General features: G+C 33.9%; 1 protein-coding gene across 1 annotated transcript in view; it reads left to right on the forward strand.

Annotated features, from left to right (window-relative positions):
• The window catches only part of KCND2 (potassium voltage-gated channel subfamily D member 2), a 491,473-nt gene extending 473,008 nt beyond the window's left edge, over nucleotides 1-18,465 (forward strand). Inside the window, exons 2-6 of the mRNA XM_054495780.1 lie at nucleotides 873-1,035; nucleotides 9,506-9,601; nucleotides 10,487-10,579; nucleotides 13,725-13,972; nucleotides 15,810-18,465. Of these exons, the coding sequence (XP_054351755.1) occupies nucleotides 873-1,035; nucleotides 9,506-9,601; nucleotides 10,487-10,579; nucleotides 13,725-13,972; nucleotides 15,810-15,987 (778 nt within the window). The 3' untranslated portion in view covers nucleotides 15,988-18,465. The remainder of the gene's footprint in view (nucleotides 1-872; nucleotides 1,036-9,505; nucleotides 9,602-10,486; nucleotides 10,580-13,724; nucleotides 13,973-15,809) is intronic.
• Nucleotides 18,466-20,251: the final 1,786 nt, after the last annotated feature.

A 20,251-nucleotide genomic window follows, 5' to 3' on the forward strand; every position in this document is an offset into this window, starting at 1 on the left:
CAAGATATGAATCTGATTTTCAGGAGAGACATCATGGCTGTCAATATAAACCAAAAGCATCAGCTGCATAGAGATAGTTTTAAGCTATGAGATTGGACAAAGTCACATAGGAAGTGGGTTTATATGGAGAAGATAAGAGGACTGAAGACTGAGACCTAAAGTACTCTAAGGTTTAGAAATCAGATAAGGGGAAGGGAGGCAGAAAAAAAGATGGAGAAGTGGTGGCCAATGAGGTAGGAGGGAGAATAAGAATATTTTCTAATACTAAAGCCAAGAATAAAAGGAGTCTTTCAAGGAGAGAATAGTCAACTAATAAGCTACAAATGAGAGATTGAGTTAGATTTTTATGGAGAAATGGCCATTAGATTTCACAAGTGAAGGTTAATGGGGACCTTGAAAAGTTTATTTTTTAAATGATGACATCTGGTGAAAGGAATGTGATGTGCTACTTTTTCTACTTAAATTTCATAACCAATTGAATGTTGAAAAAACTAAGTGGAAAATTGTGTTATCCAGACTCTAAATTTCAGCATAGAATTATTGAGTATTAAACAAATGTAAAGAACTATGTCACAGCATATAAAGGAAAAATTGAAGAGCTATCATTACATTATCTGACTTAAAATATTTTGCAATCAAAAAGATTCCTTAATGTTAGAATCACTTTCTACAAGGTTGAAAGGTAATTTTTATATTCAGATATTTATAATTTCTGACATTAAAGTCTGAAGCCATGTATATTATAGTCACAAAGTAGAAACAGATATGTCCAAAAAATCATTTGACTTAAAGGAAAAAATTCTTTGTTTCAGGTAGAAATGTCTTTCTGTGACTTAAAACAATATATATATATATTTTTTTCTTTAACCCAGGTATGGTGACATGGTGCCAAAAACCATAGCAGGGAAGATTTTTGGTTCTATCTGTTCGCTGAGTGGGGTCTTGGTCATTGCTCTACCCGTTCCAGTGATTGTATCCAACTTCAGTCGCATCTACCACCAGAATCAACGAGCAGACAAACGAAGGGCACAAAAGGTGCGTATTCAACTCTGTGCAACCATGGTTTAGCACTTCCCACTTTTTATAATGAGCTTTAAAATTTCTTAATGGTTATTCAGTGCTCTGGATTGGTCAGTAGTTGCATCAATCAGGACCGAGTAGGTTATTCTACACTAAAAAGAAACGTAACATCTCAGTGGCTTAAAACAATAAGCAATATTTCTGAATCATGCTACAAGTCCATTACTTGTCCAGAGAATAGAGAGTCCATCTTGACAGTGTACTTCTGCAGTCACTCCAGCAGGAGTAAAGGGCATGATGAATCACACACTGCTTCCTAATGTCCCTCCTGGAAGTGGTTTGAGTCACTTTCTTGTGTATTGCATTAACGAAAGCAAATCACACAGCAATGTCTAATTTCAAAGTGGGCAGGAAAATACAATTCTACTGTGGGGCCAGAAGCAGAAAATAAGAAATATTTGACGAACAGCACTAATGACAGTAGCAAAATCAGAAACAGATTCTTGGCAAATTTTATTAAACTCAGATTTCTAGATCTGATTCATTGAGTCTCTATCTATCAAGGGTCAAGCTGGTTCCAGTAGATGAGGGTTATTAAAGGGCACCAAGATGTGTCTCAGATATTTTACATAGTTGACACAGGAAGTAATCTGATCATCTGTAGCTGAATTTCATTCTCATCCCAGCAGCTTACCGTTTGTTTGAACTTCATGCCAGGTAATTAATCCCTCTAAGAATAAGCATAGTGTACACTCAACTATAAAATGGGGAAAATAATAAATAATAAGATTAAGATTATATACAAGTATATATAAATTTATATAAACACATCATATTATCAATATTTAATGTTTACTGATGGTTTATATGTGTCAGACATTAGCCTAATGTTTTTCACAAAAGAATTCATATGTTAAAAGACAAACCTTAGCCAAATTAAATTGAAAAGTTTAATTGAGCAAAGAACAATTCATGATTTGGGCAGCCTTTGAAGCCAGAGTAAGCTCAGAAACTCCAGCACAGCCACATGGTAGAAAAAGATTTACAGGCAGTAAAAGGAAAGTGACATACAGAAAACAAAAGTGAGGTACAGAAACAGTTGTACTGATTATAGCTCAGCGTTTGCCTTATTTGAACACAGTTTGAACAGTTGGACCCCTTTGATGGGCCAAAACTCAGCGGTTGGCACAAGAGTGGGTTACAGTCTGTTTACTCCTCCATATAAGTTACAGTTCACTATGCGTAGAGAAACTTTAAGCTAAACTTAAAATATGTAAGGAGGCAACTTTAGGTTAAACTTGAGTCAACACATGCAACCTTCACAAAAACTCTAGTGTTAGTTACCATTATTATCCTCATTTTATAGATGGGAATCCTCAAGTACCCCCAAATTAAGCAATTGTAAGGTCACATACCTGTTAAGTTGGAGATCCACCATTCCATCCAAGCCAGTCTGGCTCCCAGGTTCATATACACAAACACTATGATAAGGTGCCTCTCAGAAAAGCTAGGTAAATGTTAGTATACTTCCCTTCCCCAATCTTTGTCAAAATAGTCACCTTGAGAGGCAGGACCCTTGTTGCTTAGAAATAATCTTGGAAATCTCTTTTGTAGTTTCCTTTGGACTTATGGCACTGTATTTCCAGCATTCTTCATGGTCATTATATTTTTGTCCTTTAAGGATAGATTCATTTTTTTAAAAATATCCAAAACCATTCATAATCATGACTAAAGTGGATGCAAAACCTGGGTGATGTGTTATAACTACAAAATATCATGAGAGACTTTGGTATAGTTATTCACTGGCTTTGTAGGTAATTCCAGAACCGGATCTTAAGCACGCATATGAACAATGTCAGCCTCTTAAGTAAAGTATACAATCTCATAAAGTCAGTCTTTGGAAAGTTCTAGTTAATCAGTGTGGCCACACAGCATATTTGTCCAGAGAACTAATTTATGCCCACTGTCAAAGATCTTCCTTTAGCAAAGAATCACTTTTTCAAGCTCTGTAGTTACTTGCTTTATGGAACCCTTCATTTTTGGACAAATGCCTAGCCTTTAATTATTACAGAGAAGAGTTAGAAATAGTCCAGTCAACGTGGATATAGAGAACTGATCATCTAACAAGTAAGGAGGAGTAGAAAAAGTCACCCTGTGGACAGTTGTAGTCTTATGTAGGGAATACATACCCTTGGCAAGCAGAGGTAAAGGGATTTCAGCCACAACTGACCCCACCACCAGGGACCTTCAAGCGTCACAATCATGATGCTGCCCATACAGTACAGTCCCTCTACTGAGTACAAATACACATTGTCTAAAATAACAGGATCCTACCAAAAGTTTAACTTTCAACCACCCATCTATCTCCATTCTAGAAATTTCTCCTTTAGTATAGGAGCCAACTGTATGAAAACTATAGAAAGCACAAATGTAAATTTCTGATAAACCAATTTCCCAAACACCTGTATTTCTTCAGAGTTTGTCATCTGCAACAAAGAAATCAATAAAGAAAACCTTAGAATATTTTAGAAGCCTTTTGGTCTACTAAATATTAAATACTAAAATACATTTAGAAATCAAAAGTAAATAATGTGACATTCTAAAAGTACACTAATTGAAAAGTATATTTTGTGAATGCTTTTTGGTATCTTTAAAATATTTGCTATATTTTTAGTCTCTGCCATAATGCAATGAATTTTAGAGTTTTACTACTGAAAAAATTGGATTAATAAAGTCAAATATAATAACCAAGTATAATATGTCCAGTATGTAGACTGTGACCAATAAACTGAACATAATCTTCTAAGAAAGAACAGTGGATATGAACTAAATAAGTTACTGGGGGATATTTTCTATTTTTCTTCCCAAGAGATTAGGGGGAAAAAAAAGCAGAACAAACACCCATTAGGCTAAGACAGTTTATTTATCTGGGACTGGGCTATGTGCCAAATATTAAAGTTATGCAAAAATGACCAGCTAATTCACTCAAGCAAGCATTCAATTCAGTAAAAACATCAGTCAAACTGACTAATAAAAGTAATATTCCAAAATGGTTTTTTAGACCATATTTTTGGTGTTTAATTCGATTGCCACGCCAAGACCAAGCAAAAGCATGAAATAGACACAATATTAATTTTAGAAAATTCCTATCATCATCATCAGAAATACTTTCCTTCTTCTAAGTTCTTCCATTTGCAAGTACTCTTCCTACTTTTGCTACCCACTTCTGCCATTTACAGGGAATACATCGTTTACCCCATTTCTATCAATCCTTGATAAAGTCTTAACTAAATACTGACATGCTGGTGGGTATAGGTCTAAACCGTGACACCTCTCCTCTACTCTCACCATTGGTAATTATATTTTAATAGATTTACTGATTCTCATAGTTATTCTATAAATATTTACTGAGTATAATGTATTAGCCAAAATAAAACTAGATTAATGCAATGACAAGGGGCAGGTTGACATTTTGAAGCAGCTCTTTTAATATATGGATCACATCACCTAATCATCTGCACACTCACAGGCTAACCTGTGAGTAATTATCATATAATAACCACAGTAGTAATTATAGTTATAATTTAATAATACTAATTGCAACAACAAAAACCCTCACTAGTTTCTAGAATGTCCCAGGTGTTTTATATCTGTTTTTTTTTTTGTAATATTCATGATCAACTTGCAAAGGAAGTATACTATTTCCATTTTACAGGTAACTTGCTCATGCTCACAAACCTAGTGATTAAAGTCCAAGGCAATAAAATTCTAGTATTATTTGAACTACGAATGTTTTAGGATATTCCTATAGATAATTCTAAATGCAGTGAGAAGCTTAGAATCAATAAGCCAATGTATAGTGTAATATTTTTAATTTTCACATTAAAATTTTCACATTGACTTAGAAAGATACTACCCATATGTAGTCTGCCATTTACCACACCTTGCTAGGGTGGTTTTCAAACTTTAGATTCATTAGAATCATCTGGAAAGCTTCTACACACACACACACACACACACACACACACACACAAACAGATTGTTGAGCCCTACTCCCAAAACATCAGACTCTGTAGTTTTGGGTTAGAACCTGAAAATTTGCTAATAAATTCCCAGGTGATGCTGATATTGCTGTTTGGGAGACCACATTTTGAGAACCACTCACTAGTACATTCAGCAATGTCCAAATCAAAGGTTTTTTTTAAGTAGAATAATGAAAAAGCAAGAAATAACTACTTGCTAGAACCTGAGAATAATCTCTTAGGTTATCTACTATTAAAAACAAAATTACCCAGTTCCTAATTCCACCTAAGAATTTGGTCTTGGATGCCCTCCTATATCCTCTTTCAGTTCTCGCCACTTCCAACATGGAATCCTCTTGTACACCTCTCATTGCTTAGCCTCTTCCACTGACCCAAATCCTAGCCCTTTTTCTGCTTAGCCCTGCCATCTCCAGGATTAACTAAGTTCTGGACCTAGGAATATTGCATTGTCTGCCACTGACTTCTTTCCTCTCTTTTTATTGTTGTTTGGTACTAACTTGTCTCATTTCTAGCACAGTTATTTTTCTTTGCAAGTGAAAAGATTCCAATAAATGCCTTAAACTTCTAAAAGGTGATAAAGTTTACTATGCTACCTCCAACTGAGACATTTTACTAATCCTTAAATGAAAGAAACAACTGTAAGCATAATTTCCAGAATGCACGTTACAGGGAGTGTGGAGGCAGGTATTTGAGGAATAAGGAATTACCAAAGAGAAATACCTTCTTTACCTCACTTTTAAGTCTGCCTGGGATACCTTTATTTGTCAAAATATTTTGTGATTTGGTAACAAGATGGCCCAATAAATTCCTTTAATCTACCTCATACCTCATCTAGAAATGACTGACCGTTTAAAGAAATCAATGTCTCAGTGGTGTTTGGCTTATAGATCCTTCTCAGATTGACTTCCACCCTCTGTTCCACAACATACCCTATAAAGTTTAGGTCACTTGGTGTAATTAAAAAACAATCTACTTGATAAAACCCATTGTGTTCCACTGCATTCTAGCCTGTGAGTACTTCACAATACAAGATTTCTATGTCAAATTTGTTTGAGGAAATTTGCAGATTATATATCCCTGTTCTTCTCACAGTGATCATCCACAATGTCACATGGTGTGAGGAACCCAAGAGCAAAGAAACCTGTTCAACACCTCAGCATTTCCCAGCCTTTTCTTGACCACAGAACCAGTCATTTGCTTCATCTGTTTGATTTAGATTTTACTTACTACACTTACGAATTCCTTGGAACCAACTTTGAGAAATCCTGCTAAGATTAGATGATTAGACAAACACTGCAGCTATGAAGAATTGGGATGCATAGGAAGAATATGTTTATGAGACAGACAACTTTTTTTCCAAACACCATCACCATTTAAGGCAAATAAATTATTTGAAAATAACTATAAAGTTTTTTTTACACTGAAAATGTAAACCTTGCTTTAATTAAAATTTAAGAATTCTCCTACTTTTCATACAGCTAAGATAAAGTACTTACTGAAAATTTTCTCTAACTTTCATATTATTTGCTGGTACTTTGCCATGCCAGAAGTTGTGTGTCCTAAAAGGGTCGGGGGTAAGACACTGAAAGGAATACATTTATTTTTACCAGCAGATGGCTTTCTTTTAACCTCCCAATTACATAATTGGTGCTGCCAAGATTGTCATACTGAGTGGGTCAGAAGTAAAATGATTTCCTAAAATATCTTTGTAAAATAATTTCCCTCAATTACCTGCTGGAACCAAAGAGGTAATCACAAGTCATAAAGGCTAGCATTCAACAGGCATTTGTTGTGGTGCTCCGAAAGACCAATTAAACCAATTAACTCCTATGGAATTGTAGTCGGGTCAAAGAAAAGCCATGATTGAAATTGAGATGGGAAGTTCTTTTTCTAACACACTGCATGACTTAGCAAAAATGAATAGTCTGTCTCTAAAGCAACTTCTTCTTTTTCCCTAAGCTTAAAACTACTTCTGCAGTAGTGTTTGCTACCGTATGTAGGCTTTCCATTATATGATGAGAAATATGTGTCATTTTATTTCGCTGGACAGTATTTTTGGTTAATGTATATGTTTCCTTAATAAAAGAAAACAGTTTTACCCAATGCTGCTGCTGAATGCTTAGAGAATGAAGGGAGGGAGGGAGGAGTTGGGAGTCAGGAGTAGAAAGGCAATGAATGTTCCAGGAGACTAAAGAGACTTTAAGACTGAAATTTCAACAATAATCCCTTTTTGGAAACCAATATATAAATTGCTTATTTCTGAATTATTAAGCTAATTCTGAGTTGTTTCCAAATGTCCTTGTCACTTGCTACTGTTTCACTGAGTCTGATCTGAAATCCTGAAACTGCAGCCAAGCTTTTGAAGTTAAAATTTTTCTACCTTCCAATTTCATTCTCTACTATTGTGTCAGTATTTTGAGTGATCTAAACATTATGTTTCCAACAAAGAATGAAATTTGTCTAATTTTCTCATCATTTATAAATATGGTCTTTGTACAAAGTATATTATTTTAACCTGGAATCAGCACACAGGAAGAATAAATTTAGGAAGGAAGGGAGGAGGGGTGGAGTTAAAGACAGATGATATCTTAATGCGATTTTGAGAGCTTCAGACATCTCAGTGCTACTCTCAAATGATATGTGTGAAAGGCATCTTGGTACAATAACTTTGGAGGGAGATTTGGTAAGACTTAACAAAAGAAACACACACACACACACACACACACACACACACGTGCACTCCCTTTGGTCCAGGAATAATTTTGCTTTCAGAAATATGTCTTGTTGATAAGCTCATCATCATATTCAAAGCAGGCAGCCTTGCTTATAGTTGCCAAAGATGCTTTAAAAATTAATTGGCAGTTGGCCTGGTAAATAAATAATTATTTGTTTATACCATGGTGTATTATACATTCACAAAAAATGAGGTGGATCTTTATATGTATATATGGAAGGAGTTCCAAGATGTAATTTAAAAACACAACTAAATGCAGAAGAGTGTGAGGAGTATTCTCTGGAATAAAAATGTATATAAAAAATAATAAAAATGTAGATACATGTGAATATATCTCCTTGCTCTTTTATGCTTAGCAAATTTCTCACAGGATTCTCTAGAAATATTACCAGTGATTGATTCTGAAGCCTAGGAGTGGGATGGCTCCAGGGTCAGAGACAATTGTTTGCATGCACTTCTGTAGTATTAAAAATTTTGTCATATGTATATATTTATTTTTCATTTAAAAAATCTAGATAATTTTAAAATTTTTATTAAAAAGAGCATTCCAGGACTTGAGACTAAAGATAGTATTTTTCTAGGTTGTTTAGAAGGGAAAAAGAAGGAGTTTTGTGAGATAAGATTACAGGAAACTTATCTAAGTCATCCCAGTCTCTGTTTTATATACACTTGCTAGCTACATGTAATACAAATAGAATGGTCACCAAAATAGTGCTCTCCAGGAAGGGAAAACGAGACTCTTTCCATGACGGTCTAAATGCACATCAACAACAGCAGTTAGAAAGTAGAATGGAATATCAGAAATCTGGCTACACAGCCAGATCCTTAGTACTTTCACTTTAGGGCTCTCACTGTAACTTAAAGGAACAATTGAACTGGCCACCTAAACCCTCTACATTGAAGGATATTCTCCACAGACGCACACACACAAAATGCTTTAAAAATGAAAAACAATGTTTAAATCTCTCTGGATAGGCTCACTATGTTCTTCATTTCAGCCAATTCAAGAATGAAACACAAATCAGATGCACATACAGTTGTGTGGACCCGTGCCGGTAGACAAAGTAGATAAATTCAGAGTTGTTTTTGTTTGTTTGTTTGTTTGTTTGTTTAGAGAGAGAGTCCATGTTGTTTGGCATGGGATCTACCTTGGCTAATTTAAAGGATAATTGCAAAAATATAATTTTATATTGGAGGATGAAGATATAGATGAATAATGGTTCTTAAAAAAAAAAAGAAAGGAAGGAAGGAAGGCAATCAGTTCTTGGTACTTAGTTACTAATTTTTTTAAGGACATTAGTTTAAACGAAAAGGAGTTGGCAGCTGGTTTCCTGAGCTACCGGTCTTCATTTCATTAAGTTACTCAGATCGGGATAAATGAAAATATAAGTAAAGTAATACTGCTATTTTTATTTTGACAGAATTGAAAGAAACAATAATGAAATAACTTGATCTTACTGTAAAGACTTAATTATAATTTTTAAAGGCATAAGCCAGCTCCAAGGTAGTTCATTGATTTTACTGATAAATATTAACTGAAATAAAGCACTTAAAATGGTAGAGAGGTAATTTTCAATAGTTGCATTTGAAAAGCTGGCTTACTTTTAAAATACCTAGACTTACAATAGGATTATACAAGAGTTCATTCAGTGTTTTAAGGAAACAATTTATAAATGTTAATGGGATATTTATTTTTCTTCTCCTATAGAAAGCTAGACTGGCCAGGATCCGGGCAGCCAAAAGTGGAAGCGCAAATGCTTACATGCAGAGCAAACGGAATGGTTTACTCAGTAATCAGCTGCAGGTACAATCAATTACATCTCTTTTTTTAATGTTTAATTTCTTGGTTTAATATTGATTTAGTTCTACTTCCATGTAATTTTATTATGGCTAATTATGACAATGGCTATCCAAACAACAAAAGTGTGTTGTTGTTTTTTTTTTATAACTTCACCCTACACATCCTTGTTGGCTGTAGAAGGTTAGAAACTGCACTATGAAATACTGCCAGTGAATCATGATGCCTATTCATCATTGGGCAATATTTCTACACTGTCTCTTATTAACATGGTAAAGGTAAAAAAAAAGGGCTTAACAATTCAAATGCCTAATTCTATTTTATTTCAAATTTATCTTCCTTAACGTTCATTTGGGTCAGGGGTTGGGGTGGGTGGCTAAGATGATGTCTTGTTTTACTTCATAACGAAGAGGGAATACTATTCAGTGTTAGGAAGATCATATGGCATAAACTACAATTTGAGAAAATTTATTTTTACCCCAGAATTTTCCTTTAATATTTAGGATTCCAATCTTTACTTACAAAATAGCTTTTTTTAATGTGCACATGATTGTGGTTTCAAAATTTTCTAAGCACTACGCTAAATTTGATCATCAAAACATAACAGATTCCCATCTTACAAACATAGTTGCTAGTGGAATGAGTAAAAGAGATTTAAAATTTCAGTTCAAGGAGGCATGTCTAAAAGACCAGACCATTCATTTGATGAAATTGTAAATGCCGATCATCCAACTTAACAGGAACTGCACATTTGTTCCTTTCTAGTTAAAAAAAAAAAAAAGTAAAACGTTGCCAGTTAATAGAGCAGATCTCTCTGTGGAAATATGTAGCTGAGGTTCGAGTTGTTTGCAAATAAAATAGAAAGCTCTTCTGTCTTCTCTTTGTTAACAGTCCTCAGAGGATGAGCAGGCTTTTGTTAGCAAATCCGGCTCCAGCTTTGAAACCCAGCACCACCACCTGCTTCACTGCCTGGAAAAAACCACGGTAAGGAGACAGCATGACTGCCTTCCCTTGCTCTCTGATAGTAATTCCATTTGCTTTTGTGCATACTTAATGCTTCCGAGTGTGATTTCACTGTCTGCATTACTGGAAAACATGCTAAAAAACAAACAGACCAAAACCCCACAATATTTGAAATTACTTTGAAAGACTGTAATGACATTTCAATTTGGAAAGTATTTTAGAAACTTATTTAGAATGTTTTATTCTTAGCCACTGTCTTAACTCTAGTCTAAGAAGTCAGTTAATGCAGATGAAGAGTGGTCTTCCAATAGTAAATCCTACACAATATCATTTTCTGTGATTCTTAAAATGCTGATTATACAGAAGAAAATTAATGGTGCTCGAGGGTCCCTAGCATCTAGATCAAGAGAATAGCAGCTGCAATAACAAAAAACAGAGAACAATGGAATATAAGCATTTGTTTCATTCACAACCATAATGAATAGAGATGGATAATAGAAACTATTCTCATTAGAAAAATGACTCATGTAATCACTGGTATGCCCTTGGGTGCTAAGGAGTGAGTCTGTATTTCTCCACTTAGAAGCTCTCGTTTGGACCTCCTCATTGGCAAATCTACCAATTTCTTAACCAGTTTGTAAATAGGAGTCATAATCTATGATAATCACAGAGCAGAACAAAATCTTCACCATATTTGGATCATGTCAGCTCACTCACTCTCGGGTGACACATGATTTGTATTCTCAGTTCCAAAGTATTGCTTGTCCACGTACTTATTTACCAATAGAGTCATTCAGCAAATATTTACTACTTGCCTGCTATGTGCCCAAGAGCGAGCCAGACCCAAGAAACGCCATGAAATGAGGTGTGGCCTCTGCCGCCATTTAGCCTCCATTTATAAAACAAAACCCCAGACAGGGCTGTTACTGGAAAAGAGCAGCGAACATGGAAAGCAGTCAAGAGAGTAAAGAGGGAAGAGCCATGAGGGGACAGGTCAGGCAAGGCTTCCTGAAGGAACTTGAGTGGAGACCTGCAGGGTGACTAGGAGTTAGCTAGGCAGAGCAATGAAGGGGCTAACAGGTGATATAAGTACCTGAAGAAGGAAAGAACTCAGCCTAGGAGGAAGTGAAAGGATTTGAGGGTAGTCAGAAGGAGAGAGTGTAGCATGGCAAAAGAGGAGGTGAAGGGAAAGGCAGTGTCCAGATAATTTTAGGCTGTGCAGGCATGTGGACAATTTTGATCTTTAGTTCATGGAAATTATTTAAGTGTTTTAAAGAAGGTATTAACATGATTATACTTGCATTTTTAAATAAAGATATGGACAGGTCTATAACCTAGTAGGGTAAATTCGGAAGTTAAATGATACATCAATAATAAAATGTTGGCCGGGCGCAGTGGCTCACGCCTGTAATCCCAGCACTTTGGGAGGCCAAGGTGGGCGGGTCAACTGAGGTCAGGAGTTCAAGTCCAGCCTGACCAACATGGTGAAACCATGTCTCTATTAAAAATACAAAAAAATTAGCCAGACGTGGTGGTGGGAGCCTGTATTCCCAGCTACTTGGGAGGCTGAGGCAGGAGAATTGCTTGAACCCGGGAGGCGGAGGTTGCAGTGAGCTAAGAAAGTGTCACTGCACTCCAGCCTGGGCAACAAGAGCCAGACTGTGTCTCAATAAATAAATAAATAAATAAAATATTTTTATTCCTATCTTTTTTGTTCCCTGTATTTTCCTTTTTTGAGGGCTTTTTTTTTAAATCAAAAATCACTTAACACCAACTAATATAAATTATGCTACCTACAAAAGTACCCAGTAACTAATAACAGAATGACTCCTGCACTTTCAATCACTGATGAGATAAATTAGAGTCTCATGCATTATAACTTAGATATGTGAAACCATGCATTGTAAGAGAAGGAAACAGATTGTGAATCTTTTCTGCACCATTTTTTCTTTGAAATTTAATATTTAACATGAAGTTCTGTCTTGTCTGATTATATTATTCTGTAGACTTTAAAGAGTAGAATGTTAAATTTCATTTATTTCAAAATGCTTGTCTCAGCAAAGAAATGACAAAACGAGTAGCTAAAACATAATCTATTTCTTATTAGCCAGTGTCTTGCTTCAGTTGTTTTACTCATATTTTAGGATGAGAGATGGTTAAGTGGAATTTGGTATGTGCAAAGCCTTCCATTATAAGACTATCCCTACCCACGCAAAGAAAAACAAAATAGTAATTGAGGTCATTCTCTAGTAGTTCAGACCAAAAATGTTTTCCTTTATATTTCTGAGGTGAAATTCTTCCATAGGCATTTCAGGGGGTTTTTTGTCAAACATTTTAAAAGCAAAATTGATACCACGTTTCAATAAAATATGATACGTGAAATGATGCCTATTACTATTTGCTACTGGGCTGGAAGTTAGGAAATAGTGACGGAAAAACCCCAAATGGCATACAGAGATCATGAGTACAGCCGGTGATGCCAGTGATACATCACGCAGATTACAAAAAAGGCCACAAAAGTTCAATGCTAATCCCTTCTGGGTCGAACACAAAGTGACACATTTGGCAGACAATTATATTTTACTTATGTAACTAGTAAGTCTTATTTTTCTGTACTGTGCATTTTTAGAGGAACATATAAAGAAATGGATAGTGTCTTAGGGGTCTCATTTTCTAATTTAGAAATGTTTTCAATCCCATATGAAAATATTTGCTAATATATAACAGACAATCTAACTTGGGGCATCCTATTAAAATAATCTCTTTTCCATAACTTCAACCTTTTTAAAAAATAAAGCCAGTGGGAATTTATAACTTCCCTGTGGGTTTTATCTATATGCATTTTTTAGGGTTTTTTTTTTCCTTAGCTTATACCTTCCAGATTTTATGTTTAAATAAATAAATGATATTTCAAGATAAAGTTAGTCTATAAAGGGACACTAAATCAGCCTACAGATGTCAATCTCTAGGTTTAACTACAGAGCTATTTCCAAATATGCCAAAAAGAAGTGGTTTTGATGTCAATCTTTATGAAAATGGTTTTATTTAACCATTGTATCAAGTCTAACTATACTTGGGCATATTTGAGCTTTAAAAATAAAGCTATGTATTTCATTTTTAAAAATGTGCTTCTCTGTTTCTTCATTTACTTACAACTGTGGAACAGAATCATGAGTTTGTGGACGAACAAGTTTTTGAAGAAAGCTGCATGGAAGTTGCAACTGTTAATCGTCCTTCAAGTCACAGTCCCTCACTGTCTTCACAACAAGGAGTCACCAGCACCTGCTGTTCACGACGACACAAAAAAACTTTTCGCATCCCAAATGCCAATGTATCAGGAAGCCATCAAGGTAGTGTACAAGAACTCAGCACGATTCAGATCAGATGTGTGGAGAGAACGCCTCTGTCTAACAGGTACCTGAGATTAATCTGTGTTGTCTACACACCTTTGCTGGTTCCCAGGGTGTGTCTTCTGCACTCATGTTGTCACTTATGTGACATTTAGGCATCTAAATCCCTAGCTCCTATAGTTCAGGAACAGACAAAAATGGTAGCGTAACAAGTAGGAAAATGGTTCTGCTTGCATATCCATTAAGAGTTAAAAGTAGTGGTTATATCAGTATTAAAAGAGTCGAAAGAAGAAAAGATGATTGGGTGCACACAAATGTGTCTTTCTCTCTTCTGCTCCACAACCTTTTCTTATTTGGGCAAGGACTTTTATACTCAGGAGTCTGTTATATATTCAATAGCCTGAAATGATGGTAGACACTACTAAAAGAGTCAAATGAAATTGAGATCAACATGGCTAAACATTATTGAACAGCACATAAAAATATACAAACATACTCTCTGTAACAGTAAAAATGAAAACTTTGCCTACACAAATCATTTCTATCAATATATAATTTTGATCAGAAAGGTATTTTTGACCATATCAAACACAAAATCAACATAATACAAAAAATAAGTGAAGTACTAAAATTGTTTGCCTCTGGTTAGTTTATGAACAAGTTAAGTAAAACTTCCATATTGATATTCTTCCTTTGCTTTTCCTTATTCACTGTTTTTACCACAAATGTGTAAAAATAAAAAGTTGTACATTTAAACAATATATGTCATTAAAAATCAGTTTCTGCCAAAATAATTTTATTCTGTTTTCAAACTGAACAGCATATATTGTTAGAGTGAGAGTCTGTAAATTCAGTCCTCTTCTTTGTTGGCATTCAGAAGTCTTTGTTGAAATCTGGATGGGATTCTGAATTCAGGTGATGTTGATTTACAAAAATTGGATGTCTCTGGGACTAGAAAATTAAAATTAGGAGCCATAAGACTTCTATCTTCAAGATATTTTAGCTTTGCAGTCTTATATCCTTTATAAAATAAAGTCGACAATGGAAAAGTATCTAGCAAGAAAATCTTAGGACATAAACATCCTAATTATGTTTTCCATGAAAATAAAATAATTAGTTTCAAGCTTCTGTGTATATTCTTCTCTCTCATTTCCCTTTTATCCCCTTCCCCACATAGAGTATACAATTCATCCAAGAATACCATTTGGGAAAACCTTGAAGTATTAGATAGTAATAGATAAATTTTTTGATTTTTGTAATATGTGATCATCATTAAGTTAAGAGATTTGAGGGCATTATCTATCCCAAAAAGACATGAAAATAAAAATATTCTGTGGTCAAAAGAATTAAGAAATCAATGTGATATGGCTCTTTCATAGTGGTTTCTCAAACCTCTCAGAGGTCTGCCTTAAATAAAACTTCTTTGCTTAGCCCAGGCTGTCCAAATCTTACTTGAAGCTCGCTCTTTCTTACATTTTTTTATAATACATTTAGTTTGATAAATACTTGATGGAACCAAGTCAAACTGTCTTTTAGAAATTTATTTAATGTTAATTACTGACTATGTTCATCTTTAACATAGATTAAGATTTGGTGTTTGATATTTTTAATTATAATAATTTATTTTTATATTTTATATTTATATTTATATATTTATATATTATATTAATATAATAAATATATTATTATATATTATATATTATATTAATATAATAAATATATTATTATATATTATATATTATATATTATAAATATATTATATTTTATATTTATAATAATCAAAATAATTTCCTTAGATAATTAAAATATTTTTATAAGCATTACAACACATATTCTTCAGTTGTATGAAAAAAATTTTAAGTAAACAACTTACTTTCCTAAATATTTTTTTTTTCTATCAGCCGATCCAGTTTAAATGCCAAAATGGAAGAGTGTGTTAAACTAAACTGTGAACAACCTTATGTGACTACAGCAATAATAAGCATCCCTACACCTCCAGTAACCACACCAGAAGGAGACGATAGGCCAGAATCTCCTGAGTACTCAGGAGGAAATATTGTCAGAGTTTCTGCTTTGTAAGACAATTGGAATAAGGTCTAAGAGAATTCGAGCCCTGGCTGTGAAAAGAATCTCAACGTAGAAGAAAGAAGAAACAATAAATATTCTGCAGATTAATGCAGCAAAGCAAGAAGGTTGGTAGTGAAACAAAAACAAAGCTTCCAATCTTAAGGATGTGAATAAAACCACCAAATGGCATTTCTAGACAGTTTGACCTGTTATACAGAGTAATATTCTGTAGCCCTTTGACTTTGTGAATGAGCACAATGAAATGCCGCCTATTGATGCTTCTTATGATCAGAACTCTTTTTTAATAAAATAAATAAAATAAATCTTTGAACATAATGTTCCAGTTGAATGCAAAACAAAAAAATATGGAAAACATTTTGATAAAATTTTTTCCTGTTAAAACCATGAACATTGGCTATGATGAAGATTATTACATATGAAAAAAAAAACTCACACAACATATTTGTATTGACTGAAGGAAACCATCATAATGCATGCTAGAATTCTTTGAAGCAGTGATCTCAGTTTCCTTATGTTGTCTTCAGAATAGGCATGATAAACTATAATTGTAGAAAGGGGTAATTTCTGTGCACTTACAACAAGCTGAGTGTTCATGTTCCATGGTGGGCTGTGCAAATAAACTCCTTTTAGAACTGCAGTATTTCTCATGGGGATGCTCATTAGTAAATCTAAAGTGTTCAGATAGTTCAGTATTCATTATCGTTTAACTTTGCACCTAGATACTGTTACAACTGCAATAATTCGTTGTACAACTGTTGTATCAGGAATCAGGATTTTTTGTTGTTGTACTTTCCAGATCTTTATAGATACAGTAAGAGCCACATTCGTAGAAAAACTTCTGGTGTGGCTAGGTTTTAGGTAACTTTTTAATCCAAAACTATTGTGCCATAAATGTTTTTCAATAATATTTTTTGGTCCACTGTATTCCTGTGACACAGTGCATTATCTGTTCTTGTATTTCTATAGCACCTCTCTATTGGGTTTATCATCATCAACAAGACTAATGTTTACTGTAGTTCAAGTGACTTTCCTACTTTTGTATTTCCAAAAAAAATTATCTTGTAAGTAGATTGTCATCAATCCCCTTGTCGAAAACTAGAAAAAAAGGAGTTGACCCATATAAATTATCTCTAACGTCTTTGTTGTTTATGGAAAAGCCCAGATACTGGATATATCACTATGTATTTTATGAACAGAATTGACTGGGACTAATATCACAGGATCAATCATCTCAGAATCTTACTTGATGTATTATTTATTTTGCTTTAGATCTTGAATACATTTTGAGAATAACTAATGTGGATTGAAATGTAGAGATAAACTAGAGTGCTTTATTTAGCAATATTTGATGAAAGCGTGCTTCCTACGCCATTCAGGAAGGCAGCACAAATTTATCTCAGAAAGATTCCTGTGTATTGCAAGGTACAATTTTCTCCAATAAATCAGGAGAACAGGAGTTTGATGATGCAAAGTTGATCTCTGTACATTTAAGTGAAAAGTTTTTATAACTTTTCACCCTTAAAATATTTCAGCAGATATGTCTGCACATGACAGTGTAAAAAAGTTTAATGTCAAATGCAAAGTTTTTATTCATTCCAAGCCACCACTGTAAGGAATAAAGCTTAGCTTCTGTACATGGAAAGAGTTAATAATTATCCCTCTATTAGAGATGAGATTTTTAAGTGCTTATGATATTTAATCATAAAAAGGGATTAATCCAACCATTTTCAAGTAAAGCCAGAAATTCTTGCTTCCCATTTCTAGAATAGCTTCTAGAACAGTGCTATGCACATATTAGATCTTAATAAACATTTGCTGAGTGAAAGTAAGATAAACTCAACTATCTCTTGGGAAGAACTGGCTTCATTCCTAGTACATCTTTTAAAAAGTTACTAATCTTCCAGCAGTACAAATATTAACAATTATATTAACACCTGCCTCATGTCAGTTTATGCTTCTAGAGCAATGTCTAGTGAAACTTATCTGATGGCATTTATTGAAAACTTTCTAAAAAGTAGACTAAGGAAACCATTATCAGAATTACTATGTCTTTTGATTCCCAATGAGAAGTTCTATTTTCATGTTCTTAATATTACATAAAAGAAAATGCAGTTATTTCAATTGACAATTCTGCCTCCTCTTTTGATTTATCACTTACCCAAAATTATTAATTTTATTAGGCTTTTGGAAAAGAAAAAAAATTTTTTTGATGTTTTAGGTGATTTAAAAATATACTGTGTTGGTGGTGAATGACTATTGATGACTGTGTTAAGTGCATCTGTATTGTAAGTGAAATGTAATTATTTCTGTGTACCATATGGAGTAACTAAGGTCATTGTTTTTGACAATTTTGTTTGAAATTCATATATCTTATTTCAAAGGATAGCATAATATCTGCATTATGCTGGAAAAAAATAGACCTTTGGAGAATACTTAAATAAAACATGTGCATGCTTGAACAGGACAAAATGTTGACTGTTGCCCTATTTTCTTAGATTTCATTCCTTTCCCAAAATTAGGATATGCCACACTCATAATACACATGTGGGAGGACTTTGTGAGACATACAACTCAAAGGACACAGCAATTGAAAGTAATGCTTAAATCTCATCTGAATGGGTGGAGACAGTAGCTTTTGCTAGTAATGGGAATTAAGGCAGAGACTTTAACAGAAAAGATAGTATCAATTAAGGAAAGCCAGTCCCTGAACCTTATATACTTCTTAAACACCACTACATGCATTAAGAAGAGAAGCTCAGGGGTAATGGTTTTGGTCAGAACTTAACTAAATTCTTAATCAAAGGCTTTATTCTATCTAGGAAAGCAGGGTGATTTATTTGTCTAGCTCTTTGTGTGTATGTATGTGTATATGTAGATATAAATTTGTTCATACACATATACATAGATTTTCATTCATTTTTAATATGCAACTGCTAATGGTTTCTCTTAATATCCTGGAAAGGATAAAAAGCAAGAAAATGTTAAGAGTTTATAGAAGAAGGAAAAATACAAAGGAAATTATTTAGTAGAAAGACTGATTTTAACTGGTGATATATATGATCCTCTTGGTGGATAGTCTCTATCTTTTCTTGTTAATTATTTTCATTTATAGCCTTTGATTTATTAGGTATCAATCTCGCATTAAAAAGTTCAACATGCCTCCCTATTCCTTCAACTTAGTCACAATGTTGGCTTAGAAATAGCCTCTTGGGAGCTATAATATGTCTGCCAGTAACATTGCTCAAAAGAATAAAAAAGGGTTCTTGAAATTAAATTGATGACTCCTCAGAGTTTCATAAGAAAGGCATCTTCTCTTACCTACAGTGTCATTAAGGTGTTTGTTTTATTAACTCACTGGAACAAGAATGGTTTTTACTCTGCACTGTGTAAACATCTGAATTTTCAACACAATTGTGTAGGCACACAGTATTTTTTTAATAAAGGTTTAAATTGTATCTACGAAGGTTTAAGTCCTATCGACTTCAGCTGGTTGTATTAGGATACTAAAATATTCTTTACAGTTTGATTTTTTTACTTCTAAGAAATTACTAGCTTTGAACAGCAAGTTTGCTTAAGATAATTATAAAATATAATTTTACAAAATATTTTTAGTTGAAAATAATATTAAATACATAAAATACCTTTAATCTTTCTCTTTACTGCCTGCCCTGCCTTTTTTCTCCTTTATCTTCAAGCATTAATTATTATTGTAGCAGATCTTTGCCTTTCCCTAATTACTTTTTTTCTCTAGCTTTTCTATGGAAATCCTTTAGGTTACATAACTAATATTCATTCTACATATAATCCAGTTTATTGAATACAGATGATGGGCCAGACATGATGATAGAGAAATTCAGATTAAGAATCCAGATCAAATCCTTTTTAAGGAATTATCTAGTGGAAAATATCTCAACTCTCTTCTTTACACTACTATTCATAATCTTACACTTCAAATCTTCACCTTTCCATTTTGACAGTCACTCTTCTACTTCAGTCTCCTGAAGACATCTCTCCAACAGAGGTTACATAAAGATACTATTCTTCAAGGTGCTTTCTAAAATATTTTCATCACGTCATTAAAATCTTCCTTCACTAGGCAATGATTCTGTGTCTATGGGGTCTGGCAGGCAGGGCAAATGAATTCCTACCTGCCCAGAGAAAGAACAGGAAACAATAAAGGTAAAACAAAACCCAAAGGAAGAAGAGCTTCATGTTAATGCATCACGTTAAAGTTAAAAGAAAAAAAACTTTCTCA

The sequence above is a fragment of the Pongo pygmaeus genome, chromosome 6 (genome assembly GCF_028885625.2).
Source record: "Pongo pygmaeus isolate AG05252 chromosome 6, NHGRI_mPonPyg2-v2.0_pri, whole genome shotgun sequence".
NCBI classification, from domain to species: Eukaryota; Metazoa; Chordata; class Mammalia; order Primates; family Hominidae; genus Pongo; species Pongo pygmaeus.